Source organism: Lagenorhynchus albirostris, chromosome 8, assembly GCF_949774975.1.
Source record: "Lagenorhynchus albirostris chromosome 8, mLagAlb1.1, whole genome shotgun sequence".
Lineage (NCBI taxonomy): Eukaryota > Metazoa > Chordata > Mammalia > Artiodactyla > Delphinidae > Lagenorhynchus > Lagenorhynchus albirostris.
The window spans coordinates 18,847,833-18,867,460 of NC_083102.1; the positions used below are offsets into that span (position 1 = coordinate 18,847,833).

Sequence of the window (19,628 nt, forward strand, 5' to 3'; positions counted from 1 at the left end):
TCAGTCAAGAGGATGATGATCAATGAAAATGAAGGCATAAATCAAAGGTCCAAAAGTACAAATTCCTCACCCAATTTAAGACTGGATGGTCACTCTGTGCTAGCTCTAGGAGCCAGACTACTTGGGCTCAAATTCTAGCTCTGTCAACTTAGAGGCTCTGTGAATTTGGGGCAGTTATTTAAGTTCTCTGTACCTGTTTCCTTATCTGTTGAATGGGAATAATAGTGCCTGAAACCACACAATGTTGCCATCAAATACAGGCACTGTCAACTTTGATTGTAATAGATTACACAATCTTTCCAGAAAACTTCTTTATCATTCATCTTTCTTCATGCTGGAGCTCAAGACTAATTTGTAAGTTTTATATATTCTTTGGCTTTTATCACCTGAATACTCTTGTCCTGGTCCTGCCAATCACATCTATCCACTTCAGGATTTTCAAACCTGGCTCTAGGGAAATGACTCTTATTCTTCGAAATTCTGGGGCCCTGAGTGAAATGGGGGTAACAGATTTGGGGGAATAGTCTCTAATGCACAGGGCCTCCCCACCCCCTTTACTTCTTCCAACACCTTAACTCTTCTGTTAATTACATGACCAGAAAACAGGACTGCTTTTATCAGTGGATATTCATTGATCTCAAAAGGATAACTACACACATATATATGACAGGTGCAAAGATAATGGGCTAGAAAGCCTGCTTTCAGCTTCTTTGGGAACAAAAGGATATTTGCTATTTTTCATGTTTCTATTACAGTCCTGGCCTGACCTATTTTTTTCCTTTATTCGAAGTTAAGCCAGGAAATGATACATTTTATTTTTTAGTTAAAAAACAAGAATAGAAAAGGGCCTCGTTTAGTAATGAAGGGAGCATAACCTTTATTCAATGCAAAGGACACTGGATTCTATATTCATCTGGGCGCCAAATAGCTCTCTAAGCTTTAAAAACTAATTACAGGAAGAGAGTGTGATTTTTCAGTCTTTTTAGCTCATGCCACGCTCTGTGGTACTCTAATGTGTGAAAATCAAGGCTCTGTAACTCTACCACATTGGAATATCAATGAAGAGTCTTCCCCTCTACGTACCTTTGCTTTCAGGACAGAGAATATGACACATTAAGAGAAAACAATCAATCACATACAAAACAAAATAGATCTAAAAAATTATTTTTCTTCTCTTAAAGTAAATAGAATTTGTTTTCAAACCATGTCTGTTTGCATGCAAAAACGTGGGCAAATATCTCAGTCATAATGTTCAGTAAAATAAACCAGATACTATGGTGAAATTTATATAAAATTCAAGGACAGTCAAAACTAAACTATGGTGATAAAAGTCAGAATAGTGGTTACCTTGAGGTAACCTTCTGGGGTGCAAGAAAAGTTCTGTATTTTGATCGGGGAGGTGGTTACATGAGTAAAATCACACGTAACATTTCTTTGAGTTATATACCTAAGATTGCATCTTACTTCATGGATATAATAATTCACCAAAAATTTAAAAAAATATGTTTAATTTGCTTTGCCTTCAAATTTAAGATGGAAGGTGACAATGCAGTGAGAAAAAAGGAAATAAAGAAAGCCAAGAACTTAATTCTAGCTCTTCTAAATCAGAAGCATGAGGTGGTATACAGACGTTCATCTCTACATTAGCCTTCTCTTTTCTGAAATAGGGCTAGAAACCCTTCCCCTTAACTCTAAGCTATTGAAGATAACTAATAAAACTGATTGACAATCTCTTTGCAGGCATAAAAGACAATAAGCCTAGGAACAACAGGAAGAAGACTTACTTTCAGTTAAAGTAACCTGAAAAGTTGGGGAAAAATAATTATCCTCCAGAAGTTACTTCTAATACAACTACTCAGGTTATAGATGTATTAAATAAGTACACTTAAAGATCAATAGACTATGCTTACCCAGACCTCTTAGAAATCTAGCAGCAGGAAAACATGATGGTAACATGGCCTGACTCTCCCCTAAGGTCAGTCTGATTATTCCTAGTTGGCACTCTAATTCATCATGTCTCAATAATTCTTTACCTCTTTTGATAGAAAAAATCATGAGGCTACTCTCTTCTACTATTGTTATGACAACATGATCTAAATTAAGAAGTGTAGAGAGCAGGGATAGGAAATATAATTTTAAGAGTGTATAACTTATTTCACATGCTAGGGAAAAACATTCATCACAGTAAAAGTTTTAGAGAAAAACACCTCTGTGACTTTGGCATAAGAAAGGATTTCTAAATAGGAAACAAAATATCCTATCTATTAAAGAAATAAATTTGACTTATTAAAATTTTAAAAGTCTGTTTATTAAAAGACACCATTAAGAGAGTGAAAAGGCAATTTGTAAAGTGGAGGAAGATGACATTATCTATCTATCTATCTATCTACCTACCTACCTACTACCTATCCATCACAAAGGAGTTACATCCAGATATATAAAGAATTCCTACAAATCAGTAGGGAAAAGACAGACAACCTAATTAAAAAATGGGCAGTAGATCTGAACAAATATGTTGTGAAAGCGGATATTCAAATGGCCAATAAATACCATAAAAGTACATTAAAATATGTTCAACTTTATTAGTCATGAGAGAAATTCATATTAAACTACACTGAGATACCTCTACAAATCTACTAGAAGGCCAAAATTAAAAAGATGGAAAATATCAAATATAGATGAGATACAGAGCAATTGGAACTTTCATACACTGCTATGAGAGTGTAAACTCTTACTACCAGTTTGGGAAACTATTTGGCAGTGTGCACTACAACTCAACACATGCATATGCTATGACCTGGCAATTTGACTCCTAAAATGTAAGCAATAGAAATATATACATATGATTACCAAGACACATATAGTAGAATATACAAAGCAGCACTATTTGAAACAGTTTTAAATTAGAAAGTATCCAGGTACCCAACAGGAGAAAAATAAATGAATGCATATATACACACATAAACATTCAAATAATACAATATTAAAAAAAATCTGGGGTGTACCCATATAATGGAATACAATATAGAGTACAGAGTAATAAGGACCTATACACAAGAATATAGATGAATCTTGTCAATATAATGTGGAACAAATGAAGCCAGTCATAAAAGAATATATAAGTGCATGATTCCATATAAAAAGGTCAGATGCGGGTAATTTTCAGAGAGGAAAACGGTGACCATAAGGAAGCACGAGAAGGCTCACTATTGCTTTGTTCTGTTTCTTATTGCTATTATTCTGTTTCTTGATCTGGATACTGTTACACATTGAAAAGTATGAAAATTTGCCAAGCTGTGCCTTTGACATGTGCACATGTAAACTATAGGTAACATAAGCAGAGAGATGGAAACTCTAAGAAAGAATCAAAAGGAAATGCTAGAAATCAAACATGCCATAACGGAAATGAAGAATGTCTTTGACGGACTTATTTAATAGACTGGGCATAACCAAGGAAAGAATGAGTAAGTGTGAAGAAACATCAATAAAAATTTCCAAAATCGAAATCCAAAGAGAAAAAAGAATGAAAAGAGAACAGAATATCCAAGAACTGAGGAACAAATTCAAAAAGTTATAATGTATGTATAATGGGCATACCAGAAGGAGAAGAAAGAGAAAAAGAAACAGAAATATTTGAAGCAATAATGACTGAGAATTTCCCAAAACTAATGACAGACACCAAATCACAGATCCAGGGAGCTCAGCGATCACCAAGCATGAAACACACACACACAGACACACAGACACACACACATACCCCCCCCCCCATATCCAGGCATACAATACTCAAATGGCACAAAATCAAAAACAAAGGAACATTGCAAGAAGCCATAGGAAAAAATTACCTTACCTACAGAAAAACAACAATAAAAATTACATTGGCCTTTTCTTAAAAAACCATGGAAGCAAGAATAGCAAAGTGAGATAATTAAAGTGTTAGAACAATCATCAACCTAGAATTTTGAACCCTATGAAATTACTCTTCAAAAGTAAGGGAAAAATGAACACTTTGTCCAACAAAAATTGAAGGAATTTGTCTTCAATAGACGTGCCTTACAAGAAATGTTAAAGAAGTTCTTTAGGGAGACTTGGACCTACATTAAAAAAGGAAGAGAATTAAAGAAAGAATAATTGAAGGTAAATAAAATCTTTTATTTCTCTTATTCTTAATTGATCTAACAGGTATCAGTTTGTTCAAAATAATAACAGCAACATTATGTACAGTGATTATAGCTTATGGATAAATGCAGTGAATGGCAGCAATGTTATAAGGGATGGGAGGAAATAATTGGGACTACTTTGTTATAAGGTACTTGCATTAGTTATAAACGTATGTTGCAAATTCTAGGGCAACCACTAAAAATAGAAGTTAAGAAAAAAAGAAATATAATATATATACTAAGAGAGGAGAAAAAGTGGAACTATACAAAACACTCAGTTAAAACCAGACGGCAGAAAAGCACAATCTATTGTTTTAAAAATCATTAAGATTGCCTCCATTAAAATTAAAAACTTCTGCTCTACGAAAGACTCTGTGAAGAGAATCAAAAGACAAGGCATACACTGGGAGAAAAATTTTGTAAAACACCTATCAATTAAAGGACTGGTATCCAAAATACACAAAGGACTTTTAAAGCTCAATAATAAGAAAACACATGACCCAATTTAAAAATCGTAAAAGATCTGAACAGATATCTCACCAAAAAAAATATATAGTTATTAAATAAGAATATGAAAAGATGCTTAACATCATATGTCATTAGGGAAATACAAATTAAAACAATGAGATCACTACACACCTATTAGAATGTACCAAATCCAAAACACTGACAACACCGCATGCTATCGAGGATGTGGAGCAGCAGGAACTCTCGTTCATTGTTGGTGGGAATGCAAAATGGTACGACCACTTTGGAATACGGTTTGGCAATTTCTACAAAAACTAAACATACTCTTGACATACGTCAATGTGATCTAGCAATCACATTCCTTGGTATTTACCCAAGTGAGCTGAAAACTTACATCCACAAAAAACCCTGAACACGAATGTTTATAGCAGCTTTATTTATAATTGCCAAAACTTGGATGCAACCAACAAATCCTACAGTAGGTGGACGAATAAACAAATTATGGTATGTCCATACAATGGAATATTATTCAGAGATTAAAAAAGAGCTACCAAGCCACCAAAAGACATGGAGGAACCTTAAGTGCGTACGGCAAGGCAAAAGAAGCGAATCCGAAAAGGCTATGTATTGTATGATGCCAACTATATGACATTTAGGAAAAGGCAAAATTATGGAGACAGTTAAAAAAAAAAAAAAAAAGGTTGCCAGGGGTTGGAGGAGAGGAAGGCTGGGGTGAACAGGAGGAGCACAGAGGATTTTTAGGGCAGTGAAACTATTATTCTGCGCGATACTGAAATGGTTACCTTCACTGTAACCAATGAATGGGTACACTCATTATACATTTCTCAAAACTCATAGAATGTACAACACAAAGAGTGAACCCTAATGTAAACTACAGACTTAGTTAATAATAATGTATCCATATTAGCTTACCAATTTTAACTAACATACCACATTACTGTAAGATATTAAAAATAGAGGAAATTGGGGGGGGTGAGGGTGAGTGATGGGATATATGGGAACTCTGTGTTTTTCACTCAATATTTTCTGTAAACCTAAAACTGCTACCTCATGCAAATAAAGCCTATTAACTAAAATATAAATTATGCACATATAATATAGTTTTCTTATGACAATATAACTAGCTGACAAGTTTTTCTGAGATAATGTGAATGATGAGGGAGAAACCATAAACAGGAAGACTTTAGGTTAAATTACAGGTGAACTTTTGACTCTCACGATTTTGAGAAAGTTTTAAATGGCACTATAGCAATTTTTCATAATAAAATGTTGGTAAAAATACGGCACCATAGTGTACGGATACGGTTAACTTTGTGAACGGTAAAGACCTATTTACCTATAGTTGCAACTCACGTTCTGAGAGAGATGAGCTCACAGTTCTATGATGACTTAAGAGTAAAATATTGGTCACTACTTCTTTTATTCTTTTTCTGGTCTTTGCTTCCTTAAAGTGCTTTTACTTTATTTCTTTTTTCTTTCTTTCTTTTTTTTTTTTACTATTTATTCATTCACGTGGATAGCAAAAGACAATAAGAATAAACTTACTTTTAATGTGACAAAATACTACCTCCACTTTTTCCCCTACTTTACACAGCTCTAAAATGACAGAGGTGAACATATTTCACTGTGGCAAGCGAGCCATGTGAAAATGAGTAGCTTCATCAAATTAGGCTATATTTTCATGGCTAAGTAAGAAATTTAAATTGTGCAAAGGTAAAAGTTGAGTGATAAAGTTGAAAGCGAGACCTTACTTTTGTCAAAATAAGTAGAAAACAATTGGATACGCTATACATGAACAAACGTGGGAAGCACATATATATTTCCGGAAAGTTCAACTAACAGTTCTGTGAACTAAAGAACATGCTAAGAACAATTGTAACACACTTATGGGCAGGAACTTTACATTATTAACTGTCATGTTTCCAAGGTACGGCACAAAACAAGGGCCACACAGCTTTGTTGAATAAATAAATGAATGAATGAATAAATTATGAGCTTCCCTAAGAAGGGAGAATGACCTACAAAGTAAAAAATATTTTAACTTGATGTAGCAATGCTCCAAATTTGATTCACATCAATCCCTTCCTTCTAAAGTTTTGAGCACAAGCCATACTTGCACAGGAAATGAGGTGTAGTACAACAGAAATGGACTTTACTAAGTTCAGTTCATTGCTGTTTGATATTTAGAAATGGTCAAAATTTCATGTAGGAAAGAATTAGCTAAATGGATATTTTTCTTCCCATGTTTAGTACAACTTAGAAAATAGACCATTTTACCTTATGAAATCTTCTTCCTCTTCTCTCTTTGGCCTCAGCTGTTTGGGTTGAGCCATGTTAATCCAGTTTGGTAGAGATTTCAAGAGCCTGCTGATATCATCATCTTTTGCCCAAGATGCACTGATGACAAGTTTTTCTTCTGACTGGACAATGCCCCTAAACACGACCAACAGAAAAGACACACTTCAGGACACTGCCTGGCTTCCAGTTAGCATTTTCCATCCACCTTTGCTGCAGAAAAAAAGATACCATGTCCACCTCTCCTATTAACATAATCCATTATCTAGTTGGAAGCATGACATCCGTGAATAGGTCACTTTTGTGGGAAACATCATTCCTAGATTCCATTTTTAGTTTCTTCATTGTTGAGTAATTATGAAACTAATAATATTAATTAGTTCCCCTTATCATAGTTAATCCCTTAGAATAAATGAAAGTGTATGGGAGGTTTGGGGGGTGGGGGTAGGTAGGGATTCTTTCGAGAAAGATGTTGAACAAATAAAAAGTGGGTTAACCATACAAAAGAGTGCAATTAAATAATTGCACAATAACATAAATGATACCTGAAAGGTGATGGAAGTGTTACAAAAAGTTGTTCTCTGACCTCTTGGTTTAAACTACCAATTAGCTCTACTTGAAGGTGTTTTTTGAACCATGGATACCCCTCTATTCAAAGTAAATCTACCATCACAGAGAAATCTTCTGCCCCTGATGTAAGGCAGAAAAGTCTTTGATTATTGCTCTCTCCAGTGGGCTTTGACAAATGACCTAGAGTGACAGGCTTCAACTCCTTTAATAGGGCCCATGGGTGAGCTATTAACACGGCTCTTTCCAAAATGTACTTGTAAATTCACTGTAAACGTTCAATTTCAACTTAACTAAGAAGCTTCCCTTTCTGTTCAACATTTCTGTCACTATAACTAATTTCAATGGTCTAAAAATCCCCCTCAGCAATTCTAGGTGACAGAATGACATTTATTTATGAAGGGATTGCTAATTAGCTGGCTAGTCCTCTGAAGTTGACCAAGACTATAGGAGGTTTTCCCCTCCATCACAGGCAGGAATTTATGTTGGTATAAGGGTTATACTGAAGAACATCATGTGCTTCTAAATATACAATATATACATGGTGTATATGCTTGGATGTACGGTAAAATCTCCTTTACCCAACAGACAATTAATGTCTGTAGACAGAAGTTGTTGATGCCTAAAAACCTTGACTCATGACAACCTAACTTGAGGTAACAAGATTTCATGATGTAGGGAGCAATATTGCCCTGGTAATCTGAAAATAAGCTAGAATAAATTAAGAGAACCACAGTTGAATTCTTCTAACTCACCACAAGCAAAAGTTTTCTAATAGTAACTATGGTCAGCAATACAAAAATTGACTACAGAACCTTCTTCCCTGGGATCTCTCAAATTACCCTGACTGATATCTTCCATTTCTGTTTTTTCTTTGTTATTTTCTTGCATCTTTTCTGCAATATTTATGGATTAATCCCACAATATAATTTTTACACTCTTATATGCGGGGTGCCGGATTCAGTCTTACAGAATGGCACCATCTCAGATTTATGCTATTCCACAGCAGAAGACTCCTCAACGTTCTTTGGCATTCTTTTTACCTGTCTCTGATCGACCTCCTCTCTCGTTTGCTCTATGGCTATTTTTTAAAAATATATACATATTTTTCGAATTTTATTTTTTTTTATACAGCAGGTTATTATCTATTTTATACATATTAGTGTATATATGTCAATCCCAATCTCCCAATTCATCACACACACACCCCACCAGCTTTTCCCCCTTGCTGTCTAGAAAAGGGAACCCGCTTCACTGTTGGTGGGAATGTAAAGTGATACAGCCACTATGGAGAACAGTACAGAGGTTCCTTAAAAACTAAAAATAGAACTACCATACGACCTAGCAATCCCACTACTGGGCATATACCCAGAGAAAACCATAATTCAAAAAGACACTTGTAGGACTTCCCTGGTGGCGCAGTGGTTAAGAATCCGCCTGCCAACGCAGGGGACACAGGTTCGAGCCCTGCTCCGGGAAGATCCCACATGCCGCGGAGCAACTAAGCCCGTGCGCCACAACTACTGAAGCCCATGCACTCTAGAGCCTGAGTGCCGCAACTACTGAAGCCCGCGAGCCTAGAGCCTGTGCTCCGCAACAAGAGAGGCCGCCACAATGAGAAGCCCGCGCACGGCAATGAAGAGTAGCCCCGCTCGCCGCAACTAGAAAGAAAAGCCTGTGCGCAGCAACGAAGACCCAACGCAGCCAAAAATAAGTAAATAAATAAATTTATTTTTTAAAAAAGACACTTGCACTGTTCACTGCAGCACTATTTACAACAGCCACGTCATAGAAGCAACCTAAATGTCTATAGCTATCTTTTAAACCTTTGCCCTTTCTTTATCTCATGGCTTATCCCCCCGCATTCTTCCCATCCGTCAAAGAAAGGAGGAGACCTAATTATATACTTTCAAACATCCCACCTCCGATCCCCCACAGAAATACTTTCAAATCTGTTTCATTCTCCACTTCCAGTAATCCCTCTACCTAGGCTCTGGGGGACCCTTTCCCCACCCCGCAACGATCCCTCCGTTTTTTCTGCATATTTAGGGCCTCTCTCAATATATTCCTCAATCCCGTGTTAATTTTTTAAATGAATGAATGACTGAATCTCTTTTTTTTTTTTTTTTTTTTTTTGCGGTACACGGGCCTCTCACTGTTGTGGCCTCTCCCGTTGCGAAACACAGGCCCCGGACGCGCAGGCTCAGCGGCCATGGCTCACGCGCCCAGCCGCTCCGCGGCATGTGGGATCTTCCCGGACCGGGGCACGAACCCATGTCCCCTGCATCGGCAGGCGGACTCTCAACCACTGCGCCACCAGGGAAGCCCCTGAATCTCTTTCTTGATCTAGCATTCGTCTCTAGTAAAGCTCCTCTCTCTCCTTCACACACACTGTCATCAAATGAGTGCAGCCTCCACTCACTGACGTTACTTTCTCACCTGTTGTTCACTTTTTCAACTCGTGAAGTCTCCCTCCAGGATCTACTCTATGATTTAACCCATCTATTCCTTTTTGCAAATTTTTCAATGATCATATGTTTTACTTCTAGACAAATGCACTGGCTTCCCCCTCCAAACTCTCCTGTGCTTGTATTATGAATTCTGTTCCTTCTTTTATCTCTTTGAATATTTTAAAAACAGTAATTGTAAAGTTCTTTTTATGTGTCTCTGTATTTTTTGGTAATTCTTTGGATGTCAAATGTCCTATCAGCTGCATTTTCCTTCTTTTCTCATGATGGTGAGTTTTCTCATGTGGTCTGCTCTGCTGGTCTGCAAGCTCTACCTCAGTGGGACATGTCCTCTGTAGGAGTCCCACATTTGCCCTGCATTTTGGAGATGTCACTCTTAGGTGGGTTGCATTTGGCTCTCCTGGATCCTAAAGGTTTCACCAGTTCCAAATAAGATTTTAAGATTCTTTTTTCCTTCCTTGTCTTGGCTTGAAATTTTCTCTCCCTACATGGGCGGTACAAACTGAGGTCCTTACTTGCACATGTCACATGTGTAGGATTCTGATTTCTTTTAGGGGCCACTTTTTCTACTCCAAGTAGGGTGGCTCATTCTCAAGCACAGAATTTTCCTGGTTCCATGTGTAGGTGGAAAAACCCCATGCACAACTTCTGCACTGATAAAATTTCAGGCCACGCAGGTGTTAATATGCTAGGCCCCTATTGGGTCTTCAACTCTGCTATGGTCTGAATGTTTGTGTCCCCCCAGAATTCACATGTTGGAATCCTACCACCAATTTGACAGTATTTGGAGGTAGGGCCTCTAGGAAGTGATTAGGTCATGAGGGTGGAGCCCTCATGAATGGGATTAATGACTTATAAAAGAGATCTCACAGAGTTCCCTAGCCCCTTCCGCCAGGTGATAATGCAACGAGCAGTCTGCGACCTGACTCTTCCAGCACTATGATCTTGGACTCCAGCCTCCAGAACTGTGAGAAATAAAATTCTGTTGTTTATTAGTCACCCAATCTTTGGTATTTAGTTATAGCAGCCCAGACAGACAAAGACAACCTCTATATGTGGTCCTGACACCTTTGTGGGCCTCTCAACTTCAACATTTGCTTGTTGCTATGGCTTTTGGTTCCTCCTTCATTTGAGGCACGTGGAAAATTTTCTTTCTTTTGAATTTGGTTACATATTTAAAATATATTCTTAAAGATACATATTTTTATCTGGACTTTCTATGTATCAGGACTTTCTATGTATTAGGAGTAGGAAAAGGGTTTCCTAAATCTATCCACTCCACACTTCTAACTGAAGTCAAAATTCAGTATTAAATCAATTGCATTTAGGGTTCTAGAACCACTGGTTCCCTGATGTTGCTGTACCAATCCGTGGGTGTTTTTTTTTACTTTATACTCTGATTATTCAGAAGCATCTGATACTTTTGACTATTCCCTTCTTAAAATATTACTCCTTTGGTAATCACATCATCATCTTCTCCTAAGCTCTTTCTTAGCTGAACTGAGGGTTCTTTTCCTCTGTCCATACTTTACATGTTGGTATTCCACTGCATGTCTCACTTGGGCAATCTCATCTTCTTGCCAGACGTGACCTGGGCAATCTCATGTTCTTGCCAGACGTGACCCACCTGTATTCCAAAGACTCCCAAATTAATATCTTCAGGGCTGCCCTCTCTTCTAAGTCTCGGATCTGCATATACAAAGGTTAATGGGAGAACTGAACTTGGAAGTCCTACCAGCTATTTAAATTAGAGTCAAAGGAGCTCATTTATTATCCACCTTTCCGTCTCCCACTGAACATCTAGTATTCCCTATTTTGGCCAACAGTCCAACCATCCATCTTGTTACTTAAGTCAGGAACTCAGAGTCATCCTCATTACCCATAGACGCCATAACCTCCCAATTCCACCTGCTTGGTAACTTATAAATCTGTTGTTTCCTGTCCAGGTTCACTGCCCTTAGCCTATATTTAGACCCTCATCATTTTTCACTTGGACTTGGCAGTAACCTTATAACCGGGTGTCTTGCCTGGAGCTTCAAGACCATCAGTCCAACTCACCAAATTAGTCAGAAGAACCATTTTTCTAAAATTGTACAAATGCAGTCATGTTTTTTCCTTCTTAGAATTCTTCACTGATGCCTAATTCTAAGACCAAGTCCAAACCTAGCAAGGCATGAACATCTACCTTTTCAACTTCATCTCCTGCTACTGCTTTCCTCTTTTGTCTCTGGTCACTACTCCCAGTCAAATCCCTGCCTGTGTTGGCTCAACACCCTACCTGCAGTGAGTATTCTAATGGCTTTTGAAGGGGATATACTGTTTCCTGCTTGTATGTATTATCTCTGCCCAGAGAGCCTTTTTCCATCTTCCTTGTTTGCCTCTACTGATCCAACGTTACCTCAGCTCTTCCCTTGGGAAAGCTGAGTCCTTTCTTCTGTACCATATCACCCTTTACCTGAGGTTTTCAATCTCGACTGCACCTGGAGAGCTTTAAAGAAAACAAAAAAGGACTGGACGCCCAGGTCACTTCTAAGACCTAGTAAATCAGAATCTCTGAGGATGGGACCCAGGCATCAGCATTTTTAAAAGTTTCCCAGGTGATTCCAATGTACACTCAAAGGTGAGAACCACTGCCTTACACACACCTCTGCTCTCAGTGGTCCTACCACACTTCTTTACAAGTTGGCATCCACTACTAGACGATGAGTTCTCTGAGGACAGAGCTGATTTCTCATTAGCTTTTGGGCTCCTAGCGCCTAGCACAATACCTGGTATTTGGAAAGTGTGTAAGAACTGAAGTGGACATAAAAATAAGCCCTCTTCAGTTTTAGGAGACTGGGTAACTGATTAAGCTAAAACCATTTTAGTGGTTTTCCTTTACTATTTCTCTGCACTGAACGACTTAGGTGAGCCATCAAGCCATCTGGCATTTTGACCAAATTACAGATCACTTTGCCATGGTCTCTCTATACCTGTCTGAATTCAGTACGAGTCAGAATAATGAATACAGGTGTGTCCCCTTCTGGAAAAAAAAAAAAAAGTCCAACATAAAAAAGTCCTGACTCAAGACAAATGAACCAAGGAGTGATTATTGTCAAACCTTCCCCTTCACTTATTCATAGGTGGCCTATTACTGGACAATCTCCTCAACACCTCACTTTCTCTGGGAGGACTCTGTTGACTATGTCAGCCTACAGTAATCTTCCCCCTTGGAAAGCAAATGAATAAAAGCCTTCCTTTTATACTTACTGTTTGTAACCTCATAATTAGGACTCTGTCCAACACAATGTGTTGGACAAACTATGGTCTGTCTGTCAAATCTGCCCCATTAGCTTACTTTGTATGTGTTTTAAGCTATGAATACGGTTGACATTTTTTAATGTTTTTTCTTAATCTAAAGAAGAAGAATATTTTGTGACATGTAAAAATTATATAAAAGTTAAATTTCAGTGTCCATAAGTACAAAGAACTGTGGCTGACCGGTTCAATTCCTCTTATACCCAAAGTACAAGTCAAATTCTGCCCCACAGAGTTAGAAGTCCAAACCCAACTCAGTTTTCTTTGAGCCCATCCATCCTGGCTCCCATCTGCCCCAGGGTTCAGGAGACAGTTTGGGTCTGTACGTGTGAGAGATGGTACTGTACGTTTTCGGGATCTAGAATTTTTCATTTTAGCACTCGCTGGAATGAAAAAATTAGCTTAGTGGGATACTATGTTAAAGGTACTCACATCATTTACTTACGTATTTTTTTAAGACTGGTTTAATTCAATAATATGGTATCATATTACTGCCTTCACTAATATTCATAGATCCTGTCTTATTAAAAAACAGTAATCCAAATTAACTAGCACGCTGCCTACCTATATATTGCCCTCAACAATAAATTATTAATTCATATTGTAATGAACATCAATCCCAAAAGCAATTCCAAATATTCTGATTTGAAATATTAGCACTGATTAGCAACATACGGTTACCCTAAAGGGAATTTTTCATTCAAATGGCAAAGTTCCCATCCTAACTAATTGTATTTATTAGTTTATAATTTTGAGATAAATGGGATTATGTGGGTTACAAAATTCCAGGATATATCTAAATAGCCTCAAAAAAGGAGAACTAAATCTACAATAATTATTCCACAAGAGGAGTAGGGTCAATCATCACTACCAGGACCATAATCTACTAATTAATTCACAGCTCAATGGGCCACAGACAGAGCCATCTGTGAAACTATCTGTACCTGTTCCCAGGAGGAAGAGGAAAATAGGTATACCTCTTGGAACAGGTGATAAGGCTGCTATGGGAAGAGTCCCCCCTCTAGACACAGCTGAGTGAATTTCATTCAGAAAACATCTGCTGGTGTCTACTGGCTCTGATGTGCACTGCTTCCTCTCTGGAACAGTTGTGAAATCCAAGTGTGCCTGGTCCCTGGATACAGCTGGGGTGCTGAGTCTTTCATTAGGTAAACAACCAGGGGCAGGTGGGGCTAATTGGATTCAACTGTTTGGCAGCAGCCTGGGCATGATGTTTACTTTCCCAGACTGAATCTTTCAGACACTTCAAAAACTAGGAGCCAAGCTAGATAAATAAACCCCGGACAAGGCTGGTCCAAATTAAGCTACTGTAGTCAATTTTCAACTGTGAACGACTGGACCTGTAGCTGGCCAAACTACAGTGCATCGTCCAGCAACACTGTGATCATGACAATGATGGATGCAGAAATCAAAGCTGGTACTATGCTGCTGATTAAAACAAAACAAACACAAACACAAAAACGAAACTAAAAAATCTCTTAAGATAAGATGGAGCAGAATAAATAGGAAGAGCAAAGAAACATCAGGTTGTCTTTCACATCACACTCATCATAAAGAGAGCTTTATGCTATGTATTTCTACCTTGGAATCACAACTTAAGAAACATCTGATAACTCTGGAGATGGTTGATGGGAAACAGAAACAATTCAAATGGACCCAGGGAAAAGGACTTGGAATTTCAGAGCTTACAGCAGGTAACCTTTGGGGATAATTTAATAACAACCTTTAAATAGAGAAGCTCTCATATGAAGGGTCGTAATTGTTTGATATTTAAAAAACCAAGAAGACAATAATCATAGAGTGGACCAAGAATGTAAAATTTCTGAGAAACTTATTTTGTTTGATACTTGATTATTTTCTATTAATGAGTGTAAAAATCCAATAAGGCAGGACGTTGCTTAGTTTATTCACTTCTAGACTCTTAGCTCTAGAGTAACGATGGACTCCAGAAATGCTTAATAAATAATTACTGAATAAAGTAACAGACTGAATGAATGAATGACTGATATTACTGAAGCACAAAGCATCAGGGATGTAACAGATGGCATAAAAATACTTTTTTGCCATCTTCTTAGGAAACATCAACAATATTATCAATGAATTAATTTAAAAGTAAATAATAACAAGAACACCACTTACAGCAACAATAAATAACATTGGCTGAGACTTCTTTAGTATTTACCACGAACTAGGCATTCTTCTAAGCACTTTACATATACTAACTCTTTCAATCCTGATAACAACCCTGTGTGGTAGGCACTGTTATTATTCCCATTTGACAGATGATATACCAAGTTACAGAGATTAAGTAACTTTAGTGGCTGATGAGGGTACAGCCTGAACTGAGCCTACAGTGACTGTTCTGGAGTCTGTGCTCCAATTATAATGTCTCTCTGAACTATTTGAAACTTTGCTTGAGTTTCCCATTTCCTCTTTAATTCCACTGCCTCTTCTTTGGGCTTCAGAGACAGACTTAGCTCCTCAAGCACGTACAGCCATCTGCATACTCTGTGACCTGCATACTCTGTGTTCATACATAAATGGTATGAACCTTTCTGAACCTCTGTTTTCTCATTTGTAAGGTTGGAAGAATCTAACCTTCAGAAGGTTACACTGACGAGATGAATCGATGACTATAAAGTCCCCTGAGCAGTGACCATGTACTTTCCAGAGTGTGTATTTCCATTCTAGTCCAGTTTGCTTTGCTTCAAACTGACTGCAACTGGCTCCTCACTGATCACGGTAGACTGAGTTAGGTGCAGGGAAATTAAGACTGGCTGTTGCTAGGGAATTCGTGGGACGCCTGGTTGGGTGGGTAGCATCTGTATTTGGCAGGAAGGCAGTTGACGGGCACTACAAAAGTAAAGCTATTCACTTGATCAATAAACATGAGGGAAAGGCCTGAATGCAGATATCATGCTAAATGTTGGGACAATTATGTGGAAAAAGACATAGTAACTTCCTTCTAGAGCCCCAGAGTTGAGATCAGTAACACATACGTGAATCACTTTGGGGACATGTTTGAACTACTCTTGCCCAGGCCCAGGGCTCTGTGGGCCTAGTGTGGGAAATCCAGGTTGTGTGTTTTAAGATCTCCCCAAATAACTGATGCGAGTCCACAGTTGAAAAACGGTATTTGAGAGAGAAAGACATGTAAACCAACAACTGATCAAATAACACATAATAAAGAAATTTTAAATTGCAATACACTGGGATAAATATCAAAATAGTTACGGGTAGTAAGTTACAGGAGCACATAATAAAAGCTCTCATTTGCTGAGTGCTCTCTATGAACCAGATACGGTACATATTTTATAAACGTTCTTTTGTATCTCTTCACTATTTAATAAAAATGAATGTATCAGTGGTAGGTGAACCAAGAGAGTGGGCTGGTTCAGTTTGGTTCATACAGCACAGTTGGTTCATACAGCACAGTTTCAGGAGGCGAAGCGGAAGACAGGCTGGCATGGAGCTTGCAGAGGGTTTCTCTGGCACATGCCCTGGGCTCTTCTGAGGTTCAAAGTTATTTAGCTGGCAAAGGCAGCCAGGCCAGCTCAACCAGACTCATTCATTCAGGATCCTGGTCTCTGTCTACACAGGAAACCCAAAGGGCTTCACAAGCCGTCACAGCCTACAGTGTCTAGTCTCTGCTCTTTGGCACAAGGGGGCCACTGAGACCTTTTAAAGATACCACTGTGATGACAGACGAGGTAGGTCATCTTCCTTCCCAAGACCTATGATGGTGCTCCTGTACTTAATATGGGAAGTTTAAAAAAACAAAACAAAACTCTTTTCTGCTCATTCTTACCCGACTACATTGTTCACCCCAGTCATTTTCATTTCTCAACCCCTCCTCCACGCATCATGTCCCTACTGCTTGCTCATCCTCTTTGGTCTGTCAAGAATCTCCTCCTTCACTCAATAAACATGTTGAGGGCCAACAAGGTGTCCAGCCCTAAGCCAGAGCTGGTTTCTGCCATGGCTGATCACAAGTTTATCTCCACGTCGCTCTTCCTTCATGCCCTGGCATGAGTTCTCAGGCCTCTTTGGAGAAGTAGTAAAACATGGACCCTGGGGATGGTTACACCTTCCCTTAATAAAAACATGTTTGTGTCTTATATCAACTGAGCCTCTAAGATTAGAAGATGTTTTATCTGTATTTTCTACCAGGCCCAACACAATGCAGGAAGGCAAAAAAAAAAAAAAAAAAAAAAAAATTGACTGATGAACTGATGCTAAATTGGGACAGACAGAAACTTTAAAGAACTGTGATTTTCCACTGTCAAATGACTATTCTGGGACACATAAGCTGCTGCTCGTACCTCAGGACAAAAGGGGGACAAAGGGAGAGAAGCACTCAGCTTGGAAGTAGCAGACCAACAGACCAACTGCCTGATCACTAATGCAGAGCTCCAGAGAATTCACAGCTGAGTTCTCCTTTAAGCCCCAAGGGGGGTGACTAATTAAGAAAAGACTTCTAGTCCTCACCTCACTTTTAGGAAACCTCTCTTTATCCAAAGCATGTAACATGACATCATTATATAAAACAGGCTTTCTCTCCAGAGTGAGGGGCTCAGAGAAAGGTGAGATGTTTTTGACCTTTCCTCAGATCTTCAAACTCCCAGTGGACACTCAGGTTCTCATGGAAAACTTGGAAAACATGCCAGCTCTCAGCAGAGGGCATTGTGAGCTTATGGACTGGATCCTTTCAGTAAAAGATATCTGCTGAGAAAGAATCGGATGGAAATGTTTCCCTGCTGCCTTCCTCCTTCCCCAGTGTTACAGCATTTTGGATCATTTGAATTGTATATGGATTTCTATTTAAGTCAGTCATTTGCTGGCAGCGAAACTAGAACATTTCCTGTTTTTCCTGTCACTGTAATCAGGATTTGGCTGTCCAAATTAGGACTGCCCTAATTACTCTTCAGCAGGTGCCAATCTGGGGGAGGGCAACAAATGGGAAGAGAGGAAGTAAGGACACTTTGCATCTTCAGACTCATACGATGAGGAAACACTTTCTTCCGAGCCTGGAAAACCTGATTAAGTAATAGGTAAAAGGCACCATGGGGTTATATGTTGTGTGTGTGCGCACGCTGTTGTGTAACAACTACGTAAATGATTTTCTATTTAATTCCCTTCAAAGCTTCACAGAATTACTTTTCCCAACCCTGAGATAAATTCATCCAGGGCCTGTAATTCAGCAACTGTGAGAGACTACTACAGATAATACCTTGTATAAGGAATGATGTGATAGTGGGCACCAATAAGTGGACATCATTCCAGAGAATCTGGCCATGAGGGATACCAAAGCGGTATAGTCTCTTCGGGGAAGGATCATGATGCTTGATGACCACAATATACCAAGAACCAAAAGCAATGGGTATTTTCCAAGAACTGGGAGAACACCAGTAAGAAATTTAAGTCTCTTATAGAGTGGATGATGCAATATAGGGTGTGGTCATAGATGTTAGTAAAGGTAATCTCTGTCATCATCGTCACTGTCATTATCAAAATAGCAGCTAATCATTTGGGAGGTGGGGCTTAATGTTTTGTTAAAACAGTTCTAAAAGGTTAACATTTTCAAAACAATCCTATGAGGGAAAAACTATTATTATCTTTTTTCACATATGGGAAAACTAAGGCACAAAGAGGCTGAGTGACTGTTCAAGGTCATATAGCTAATAGGTGAAAAAGCTGGTATTCAAATTTAGGCCCCAGAGACTTCTCTTGAACTAGAGTCTGGATTCATTGTTAGAAAAACACATGAGATCTTGAGTTGAGCGTCCTGTGAGGAGCAGCTTCAGTGCACGCCCGAAGCTGAGCCATTTCACGAGGAACTCTGGTCTGAAGGGCTGGGGCAAGGCCTCTGCACGGGGCCTGCTACGAGCAAGTGAAACAGACTAAGCACAAAGAGAAAAAAGGTGGATGGGCTAGGCCAGAAGTGAGACTGCCAGATTTATGTCCTTTCCAGACGAAATGTGGATCCTCTAGCAACAGGAGTAATGGAAGATTTCCCTAAATCTGCCTTCAAGCTTTTCCTTGATTGATCTGTGTGACGAGAGAGGACCTTCAAGATGGCGGAGCAGTAAGACATGGAGATCACCTTCTTCCCCACAAATACATCAAAAATACAGCTACATGTGGAGCAAGTCCTACAGAGCAACTACTGAATGCTGACAGAAGACCTCAGACTTCCCAGAAGCTGTGTGGCTGACAGGGTCTTGGTGCTCTGGCTGGCTGTCAGGCCTGAGCCTCTGAGGTGGGAGAGCTGAGTTCAGGACACTGGACCACCAGAGACTTCCCAGGGCCATGTAATATCAGTCGGCGAGAGCTC

At 38.8% G+C, this 19,628-nt stretch overlaps 1 protein-coding gene across 2 annotated transcripts in view; it reads right to left on the reverse strand.

The window, feature by feature from the left end:
* Positions 1 to 19,628, reverse strand: part of EXOC4 (exocyst complex component 4) — an 815,814-nt gene that overhangs the window by 141,553 nt on the left and 654,633 nt on the right. For both annotated transcript variants that reach the window (XR_009541913.1, XM_060156642.1), the window contains one exon: positions 6,927 to 7,082. Coding sequence is in view for 1 of the 2 variants with exons in the window: in XM_060156642.1 (XP_060012625.1) it covers positions 6,927 to 7,082 (156 nt within the window). In the remaining variant the exon portion in view is untranslated. The remainder of the gene's footprint in view (positions 1 to 6,926; positions 7,083 to 19,628) is intronic.